The sequence below is a fragment of the Neolamprologus multifasciatus genome, chromosome 11, assembly GCF_963576455.1.
Source record: "Neolamprologus multifasciatus chromosome 11, fNeoMul1.2, whole genome shotgun sequence".
NCBI classification, from domain to species: Eukaryota; Metazoa; Chordata; class Actinopteri; order Cichliformes; family Cichlidae; genus Neolamprologus; species Neolamprologus multifasciatus.
This window is the reverse complement of record NC_140449.1, coordinates 34,246,158-34,256,207: the sequence shown is the minus strand read 5'-3', so window position 1 is coordinate 34,256,207 and position 10,050 is coordinate 34,246,158. Positions and strand designations below refer to the sequence as shown.

The window sequence follows — 10,050 nt, the reverse complement described above, 5'->3', positions numbered from 1 at the left end:
TCTTGGAGACGTCTGCCAGCACATTGTGCACCTCACAAAAATGGACACCTTCCACGCTGTGTTCCAGTCAACACTGGGCACTGATCGGAAGGGACAGTTCACCCTGAAATGTCATTTACATATTTTTGCTCTGCCGTGTAGTTCAGTTTAATCCTCCAGATTGATTTGGTGTGAGATGCCCACAACTATCACCACACAATCTTTCTGCTGTCTGTCATTCTGCTGGAAAACATCCTATTAGACAGTCAGAAGCACGAGCGTCTAAGAACACGTAGTTGCATGCATCCTTCTGCATAGTGATTACTTCCTACAATTGCATAAATTGAAATTGCTTTAAAGTTTGTGGATGTTTTTGTGGATGGGTATGACTTCTGGAAAGAGACATTGCTGCTCGGTTAAATTGTATTTTTTGATGTTTCGAACACCAAGGCGAGCGCAATTTACTCCATTATATCTGAGAGGGAGAGAGAGCCAATGTCTCCAAAACTGGACAACTCGCACAAAAACAGTCTGGATGGATACATAGCACGACGGGCTAGGGAAACATGTAAATGTGTATGGTGCATGATCACAGAGAAGCTGTGAGGGTCTGTTTGAGAGACGATCACGTGCTCATGTAGGCAGTTCTGTGCTAGCAGACAAACCACTAAGGAGAGTCACCTTTGAACTCTGTCTGAAACCTGGAATTTGACAGATGTTGGCTGTCTTTAGCTGTGTCCCAAAACATCGGCTGCATCCTTCGGAGGACCCGGCCTTCGCGGTCTACGTGGGCCGGGTCCTTCAAAGACCGAGAAGGCCGGAAGTGCGAGGCTGTGAAATGGGACGGTCTAGCCTTCAGATTTGCGTCACCGCTGTGTCGCTGGAGTTTAATAACCTCGGCCGTCTGCTCCTTGCTATTTAAAATATAACAGGACACTGGCGTAAATTCTCGACCGTCTCACACTTCTGTTTAATCAGTTTTCTGTTTGACGTTTATTCAGCTGTGTGAAAATCCCGGAGGAACCCACCCGGGGGATTAATATAGTTTTATTTAATCTAATAACTTTGATCTCAGCCAAACCGATTTACTCCGGAACAAATAAAACACTGAAAAAAGGCAAACAATTACATTTTTAAGTTATCCGAGTGACTTATATATCATGTTTAACCTGAGTAGCGAAAGAGCGGGGGTCTGAAAACGATGAAGCCGGGAGTCCGCTGCTCTCGCCGGCTGGAGTGACCATTGAACCCCCTGGTAAGCTATCGAGCGGGTGGGTAACAGACGTCTCCGAAAACGTCGGCACACTTTTGAAAAATATGCGATGTCTTGATAAACAAAGCAGATATTTGTAATTTACACCGCTACTTTCTCGCCTTAAAATATGTTAAAAGTTTATTTTGTGGCCCAGAAAGATTAATAAGAGTCATTTTAAAACTTAGTAGCGGCCGCCATTGTTGGCAGCTGAAATTTGGCTGGGCCGCGCTATGAATTCTGGGATATGGTGGGCCACGAAGGATGTCGCTACCCGATCCGTACTGGAAACCCGATCGGTACCCCGCATGCGCAAATCTTACGTCACTTCCTCTCTTTGCCAACATTGCGACATTCAATATATTTGAATGATACAGTTAGCGCCCAGTTAGCTCCTAGCATTTCTCAACAGCTCTGCCTCCTTTTCGACTACCGGGACATTTAAACTATGGATAATCCGTATCCGCAACAAATTTTTGCTTTTCTCCTCAACAGAGAGCGTTCCCCGATTGAACAACAGCGCCGTAAAATAAGAAGAATGGTGCCTAATGACAGAGTTAATAATACAGACTTTGTAATATGTCACATGAAGATTCATCAGTCAGATGAAGTGTTTACTGACAATTGACAGTGATAGCGGACATCATCATCACTATACTAATCAATCCTCTCCACACAGACAAGCATAAACACACTCGACTACCACTAAATCAAATTTAACACACGTTTGTAATGACGCTAATTCAGTTTACAATAGGGTTCATTCGCTCGGTCAGCAGGTGGCGGTATCCTCGTACACTGGGGAGTATACTGCCATTAAACGAACAGAAGAAGAAGAAAACCCCTGCACATGCGCGGTACGGATCAGGAGTCCCGATCTGTCATTATCTTTTTATTTTTTTTTTGTTGTTGTCTACATTATATTAAATGTTTCATTATCGGAAACATTTTAAGAGATACTTGTTATTCTTAACATCTTAACAGATACTCTGACCCATAACTATCGTAAAACGCTTCGACCGGAAGTAGACACCTTTCGCGCATGCGGGGTACCGATCGGGTTTCCGGTACGGATCGGGTAGCGACAAAGGACACACCCGACCCATCCTTCAAATTCGGGGAAATGAAGGACGCATTTGTTGGCCGCATTTGAAGCAGTCGACGAATTGGGACAGCCTTTGTCGCCTGGCTGTGACGTAATCGGCCTTCAAATGCGGCCTCCGGAGGATGCAGCCAACGTTTTGGGACACAGCTTGAGATCACGCTTACTTACTTCTTCTAAATTCATTTGTGCTACAGAGCTCTTGTTATGTCTTGTGCCTTTTTTTAGTTACACAGTTTAGTTTATTTTGAGCCAAGCTAATAGAAAGATGCACAAGCACATTGCTGTCTGGGCTCTTTGTTGCCGCCTCAGACATCCGACAGTCTGGCAGTTGCCCTTGAGAGACGGTGTTATGGTCAAAAACACCTGCAGCTCTGCTTTAACTACTACAGGCCACCATTTCTGTCTCAACACAAGTTCAAGAAACAGATTATATGAAGAATATATATGATATCTGCACACGCCCCCCGCCGCTCCTCCTTCGATGCAGCGTCTCACTAAATCGATCTGTTGTCATTGACGGCTGAGCTCTTCTGTATGCTGTTCCGCTCTACACCATATAGCGCTAAATGTGCTGTACATTACTACGTGAAGATATAACAATCATTATTTGTCTGCAGCGGCGCTGAACTGAACTTTACCAGTTGCCTGGTTTAAAAGCTGTTTGCATTTCTTGCCCATTTCTCTTCATCTGCGGTCTGTGAGCTAGGCTAAATCGCTGCAGGAGCGGTGTTAATCTCAGCAACCATTGGCAAAGAAAAGAATAATAACTAGTAATATTCCCTGAAATGCAGAATTATGTAGTTAAAAATGAGGCTAATGTCAAGTTTCTGCTTTTCGAATGTGTCTCAGGGCCAGGTGGTGTTCGACGCCCAGGGATCCAGGATGGCAATGACTCTTATCGAGCAACTGCAAGGTAAAGCGCTTCTACGCCGTCCTCCCACGTTCAATTATAGTTGCAGAATCTGGACTGAATAATAAATGTCACTCATTGAAGAAAATCATTGCTGGATTTATTCAATGATGCATTGATTGCTGCTTCCAGCGCAGTCCGGAGAAAGGGCTCGGTTTAAGGGGCCCTTTAACTGCACATGCGAACGCGCTGGGCGCAGTGCGGCGTTGACTCGAAGCTTCACTCTAATTGGGCACCAGCCTTCGTTTTAAGCCGTTTCTGGAAATGGCATCCTATTTGTCACCAGTGACTTAATGAGTTTCCCTGCATGGGATAAGGTTGAGGATTATTTTCTACCTCTGTTCTCTTTGGCGTCCTAACGGATGAGAATTTATAATCCTGCCCCTTTCCCCTCGCATTCACTCTCATATTTCCTGTTGTGGTGTCGGGGTAATTTGACATCCACAATGAGACGACCTGACTCGAATCCCTGAATCACTGTGGGACCTCATCAGTATTCCTGGTCAAGACTGCCACATAAGCGCCTTTTTCCCCTCTCTTTCTTTCTCCTTCCTCTCCCCTTGGTGCTTCTTTGTTTGTCCACCTTTTCATCCGTCGATTCTTTTGCGTATTCATTATGTGCCTTCTTTCTGTATTCACATATTGCACCGCCTAAACGGCAGCGGTATAAATATCAATGTTTATCAGCTCTCTCGAGGAGCAAATTAATTACAGAAGCGACGCTAATTAAACTTCATACCTTTCTTGCTTTCTTGTCTCTGCTTCTCAAACATGTAGGAGGCAGTTATAAGAAGATTGGTTACTATGACAGCTCTCAAGGGAACCTCTCCTGGTTTGGCAATGATGTTTGGATAGGTAAGATGGATTTTGCGGCACCGATCGCTCAGCTTCCTGTGTCTGTATTTGTGTCCTGTGTCATGGCGTGAGTCAGCCGGGTTACATGTTTGTGCTTTGACTTCAGACCTCCGCTGCGTGGCTTAATTTAGCCTCATTTACTGTCTAAATGATGTATAATCACGGTGGATTTTTCTTTGTAACCACTTGTTTAGATGAAGCTAGTTATTTGGATTCTGACGCTCGCCCTCAAATTAGCCGGCTGCGCACTCACTGTCCAACATGTGTTAAAAGTGTTGGCGCAGCACATGCACTGTAATCAAACAGGCCGGCGTCCTACTGTGAGTTAGCCTGTTTTTCTTAACCTATATTTGTTTCCACGCTGGCAAACTGGCACCATTAAAAGTAAACAAAAGTGGCTTTTCACAGTTTGTATGATATTTGTCAAAAAAATTCAGTTTTAATCCAAGTTTTGGAGTAACAGGGGCTGTTCTCTGATTTTAAACCCTTCAGTCGAAGCGTTTTTAAATTTACACGTTATAAAACACCCCAAATGAAACCAGTGACGACTCCACAGCAAACCGTGCTAAGCTGATCTGCTGAGACCTGTAAGTTGACATTTCTTATTCTCGCCTAATCGAAACTGTAAATGAGAGAATAAATAAACCGCCATCAGTCAGAGATGTGACTGCAACAACAGTGACGCACCCATTTTAATAACGTTAGTTGCGGGTGGCCTTGACAGCGCGTGCACTGCGCTCAGCAACCTCCAAAAAACTGTCAGCAGGTTGCATTTTATGGCGTAATTGCGTGGTCCAGAGACCTTCAGGGTGGAAAGGGTTAAGCGAACTCATGGACGATTTTTCTCAACGCACAGCAGAAATGATGTGTAAATGTCAATGACTATAAAAATAAGTGTAGCCTGTGTGTGTGTTAGCAGAGTTTTCTCTCTGGAAGTTTGTTTTAAAGCTGATATAAACGCATCAATGTGTCCCAGATAGCCGACACATTCTGGCCCTTTTGGCACTTATGGATCAGTAAAAGCACCAACAAGTACTGTGTGGACTGAACGCGGCCCAGAAGTAGTGACGTGGCCTTGGCATGTGTTGCAGGAGATGTTATTATATTATGTGGGGCAGTTCTCAGAACACACCTCATATCTGTCTAAGAAGTTAAAGCTCTGTTTGGCATGAGGCAACCAAATGTGGCCCATTAACCAAATTGTGCACTAAATATTCTTGTATATAGAAACTTTTACAGTAATGCATGCACTGTGCACTCAAACATATGCGGTTGTTATTCCCTCTTACATTGACAGTAAGAGGGAATAACATTGATTTTCTTGTTCCAGTGCAATGTTCTCCTAGGAAAACTTGAGGCACTCGTGGGGTTTTCATTTAGAAATATGATACATTTTTGCAGACCCTGCGGTGGCATTATCCTCCCCGCAGCGTGACAGTTGCCACGCCACAAAAACAGCTTGAAAAGGCTCAAAGATCACATCACAGATCCCAAGGTGTTGACCTAGCTTCCAAACTCCCCAGATCCCAAATCCGATTAAGCATCCCAAAACAACCTTGCTACCCATAAACCCCAAAGGCACTGCCGCCATTTTCCTGGTATCAGAAACCACAGGAGTCCCTGTGAGGGCCCCTTTGGGTCAGTTTTTTATATAACATAAGGAGGACCTACACAAGATTCGCACATGCATCGGAGCTTTTGTGTGTGAGCAGAGTAGCAGTGGAGGTCTACAGTTGCACAGCAGTCTCTCCACTTAATCATTTTTGGGATTAATATTTTTCCGATAAAGAATTAAAGGATGCCACCTTAGTGCTGAATTGGACCAAGTTAGTGAAAACTAAAACTGTGAAAATATGCACTTTTCCAGTTTGATGTACATATAGTTCAGTTTGACAGTTTAATTTATGGGATGCTGTAGCGACGGTCCTCCGGGCCTTATTTCAACATTTTGTCCTTGCTGACACTCGGAGCTCCAAGCTCGTATAATCCCTGGAGGTGGAAGAGTTTTAGCCGATAAAAGAGGGAGGATGGACTTCTTTAAAGTTAATTGCTGCAGTCCGGTGCGCGGGGTTTCACAGTGCTGCAACGGCCTCCATACGCTGTGCATCGCAGCTCCGTCGTTCATCTCTTTGCCTGATCTTAGCTTAGCTTGCCTCGCTAACCAACCAAGTTTTTTTTATTTACATCTTTCTTCTGCATAAAGAAGCTCGGACCTGTGCTTTAACTCCTGCTGCCCATACTTGAGTTTACTGTGAAAACCTATTAGCGATGATTTGCCTCAGACACCAAGACGAGTACTCTGGATGTTTACTGGCCCGTCTCTCCCTGAGGAGGTGACATACTTGTGCCTGGACAGAGTGTGCCACTAATCAATCCTGCACGCCAAGGCAGCCCACAGAGGGACGCCTTTTTTTAGGCTTTTAAGGAAATGATCTGTTGCCAGGGCTTAACTGAACCCAGAAGAGGTAAAGTTTCCAGGTCAGTATCAGCATCCAGGGACGGGTGACCTGTTTGCTTGTAGGCGACATGTTTTTCCATCAGGCCGGCTTCCAGCTCTTTAGTTTGGCTTGTTGCAACGTGACAGGCTCGATGTCAGTCTAGTTAGAAGCCGCTGATGTGAAACTGACACGTCGTCCAGAGTGTCGGAGGTGAGTTTTGTTTGCTTTTTTAAATGAGCTTCTTCTTTTCTGTTTACCAAATAAAGACACATCCAGCTGACATCTACTTGTTGAGAGGAAATGAGTAATTTCCTGCTTTCTGGAGCTGACTCAGTTCGGGGAAGTTTTCTCCTTGACAGCTGGGGTGGAGGGGACGGGGGAAGGGCGTGCTTGATGTGCTGACAGGGTGGAGTAAACAGCGCGGTTTTTAACTTAACCCCTGCGCTTGTTTTCCTTTGTGTTTACCACGCCCCTCCTCGCGTCGCTTTCTCACTCTCTGCACGGTCGCCCTAACAACCACTTTTTAGCTCAGCTCTTGTTCTGATCGCTGTGGCAACTGTTACAGAGCTGGGTCTCCATGGCAACTTCCCGTCCCAATTCCCTGATCAAGGACGGAGGAGGGCTTAGATGCTGCAAACACGCTGACTGAATGGACAGTTGACACATATACGCCGTGCACCTACTCAGAGCCGTAATTACTACGACTGTACATTCATTCAGACACGGCTTTCCACACGCTGGAATTTTAAATATTCCATATTTAAAGTTGACCTTTTATGGTCATTTTCAGGCTTATGGCTTTACTTAGAATCGACTGCAGCACTAATTCATCACAATCCTTACTCATCTCATACTGGAGATAATAAGGATCACATCTGAAACAAGCTTCTGCGAGGTGACCATATTAGGGATATATGCTCTCAGTGACATCATACAGAGCCAAGAGTAGAAAAAGTGTGTGAAACGGAGCATCAATCTGAAGTGTTAGCTTTTCACCTCAGAGATTATATATTCAAAAAAATATTCTAATAGAATAAATCAAATTAATCTAATTATAGCTGTAGGAGCTGCAGTAAGCTCAGTTCTTTCTTACACCACTGCCAGATCTTTATTGTTTTCAAGCTTGTGGTCTTCAGTTTTTAGCAAGGTCATTCTAGAGCAGGGGTGGGCAATCTCAGTCCACGAGGGCCGGTGTCCCTGCAGGTTTTAGATCTCACCTTGGGGCAACACACCTGAATCACATGATTAGTTCGTTACCAGGCCTCTAGAGAACTTCAGGACATGTTGGTTGTGTCCAAATTCATGGGCTGCATCCTCCTGAGGACCCGGCCTTCGCGGTCTACGTGGGCCAGGTCCTCAGGAGGTCGGGTAGGCCGGAAGTAAACGGCTATGGAATTGGACGGTCTAGCCTTCTCGATCTACTCCCGCCCTTAATTCAGAGTATTTCCGGTTGTCAGCGCCACGGCACGAAAATCGAAAATGGACCCCGAAATCTTTCTCCGTTATTGTGTTCATTTTTAATTATCAACGAGCTAACCCACATTCTCGCCTGAAAATATGTTTAAAGTTTATTTTGTGGCCCAGAAAGATTAATAAGAGTAATTTTAAAACTTAGTAGCGGCCGCCATTGTTGGAAACTGGAGCTTGGCTGGGCCGCGCTATGAATTCTGGGATATGGTGGGCCAAGAAGGACACACCCGACCCATCCTTCAAATTCGGGGAAAAGGAGGACGAATTTGTCGGCTGCATTCGGAGGAGTCTACGAATTTGGACAGCCTTCGGCGCGTCGCTGTTACGTAATTGGTCTACAAATGCGGCCTCAGGAGGAAGCAGCCCATGAATTTGGACACGACCGTTGAGGAGCTAATTTAGCCATTTAAATCAGCTGTGTTGGTTCGAGGACACATCTAAAACCTGCAGGGACCGGCTCTCGTGGACTGAGATTGCCCACCCCTGTTCTAGAGTCTCCCAACCCCACAGTCATCATGGAAGGAGTATTTTAATTCTAAAGCGTGTTGGATATTTACTGTCTATAACAGAAATATGTGAAGGTGTGTTGAGGTGTCGAGGGAAAAGCAGCTGGGTGAACGTAGAGTTGCGAAAGCTTTCTGAGCCTCGCAAACCAAAAATAAAAATTTAGAACAAAGGAAGTGCAAAGATGATGTAACTACTGTAATATTCTCTCTTTGTGAAACTTTAACAAGCTGGCAGCGAAGCCAGGCATGTGTCATACCTCCATATATCACAAAAACACATCTGCACTTCACACATAGCGAGTGTAACATGTACAGCATTGTGTGTATGTTTGGTTTCAAATGACAGAATTGGACAAACTGTGTGCGCTTTATCAGATCGTGGCTTTAGGAAACACGGACGGAGAGAAAATATTTCTGAATTTTTCACGTCCGTGTTCTCTTGACTCGTATAAATTGGAGATGCTTCTTTTTAAAGAAGCAACGATGGCAGATGAATTCATTCGCAGATTATTTACTGACTTAAATGATTCATTATTCAACAACTTGTACAAAAACTGTTTCATGTTGCACTGCGAATCTGTGCATTCAAGATGTAAAGTGCACGTTTAGCATTTTTACTTGATTATGAGAACAGATGATGTTTTTCCTTTCAAACTACTAAACTGTTTATCTGTTAAGGACTAAATGTTGCACTGTTTCAACAGACTTTAGGCTCTTCAGTGCAGAATTTTTGTCGCCACCATCAAATCTGTTGCTAGGAGTTGCTTAAAGGTCATCATCCGATATTGTGTAAATATGAACAGAAGCATCAGTGATTCCCTTTAATGTGTCTGTTGCGGCTTTGTGAGTCACGCATTTCTTATTTAACAGTGTTGCATTTTATTTGTGTTGAAGATACAAATTTCTATTCATTTCTAGTTTTTACTTTACCACACGAACAGACTGTTGATCCTGCTGGATTTGATCCGTGTGGAGAGTCATTTTGCCAGTGGTGATCTTAATCAGAAGACATAAATTTAGCTGAACTTGTGTAATCACATGAAGATTACTCGAGGAATATGGATGGACTGCAGGTATCCTGAATGAAGATCCCTAATGTCCCAGTTTCTCCTCATCCTCTCATCTCACTCAAACACAGTTTGATTGATGTACAAATCAGTCAGCACCACTCAAGTCAAAATAAGATGTTTGTTTCCATCTGCTGTAAATTATGTTTGACTAAATGTCTGCGAGAGCAGCGGCAAGACGTCAGCGCAGAGCAGAGGAGGCATCAGTAACATCAGATGTGACGGTGATTAAGAGAAGCTGTAGACTCACAGCAGCTGTAGACCTTATGTGAAATGAGCCTGTTGGATGTGTAGACGGGTATCAGCTATGTAATCAGCTTATGTGGGTATTGAGATCAGATCTCTGCGGACCGACTGATCAATTGTGTTAAAGAGAGAGCTGAACCTGAACGTTAAACTTTTGATTTTGTGATCGATTTACACTCCTACCCTCACACACGGCCACGAGCTGTGTGCAGTGACCAATGA

The 10,050-nt window shown here is 44.2% G+C and overlaps 1 protein-coding gene across 4 annotated transcripts in view; it reads left to right on the top strand.

Annotated features, from left to right (window-relative positions):
• Positions 1-10,050, top strand: part of gabbr1a (gamma-aminobutyric acid (GABA) B receptor, 1a) — a 163,235-nt gene that overhangs the window by 98,426 nt on the left and 54,759 nt on the right. For all 4 annotated transcript variants that reach the window (XR_014876846.1, XM_085177252.1, XM_085177250.1 and 1 more), the window contains 2 exons: positions 3,186-3,249; positions 4,024-4,101. Coding sequence is in view for 3 of the 4 variants with exons in the window: in XM_085177252.1 (XP_085033378.1) it covers positions 3,186-3,249; positions 4,024-4,101 (142 nt within the window). In the remaining variant the exon portion in view is untranslated. The remainder of the gene's footprint in view (positions 1-3,185; positions 3,250-4,023; positions 4,102-10,050) is intronic.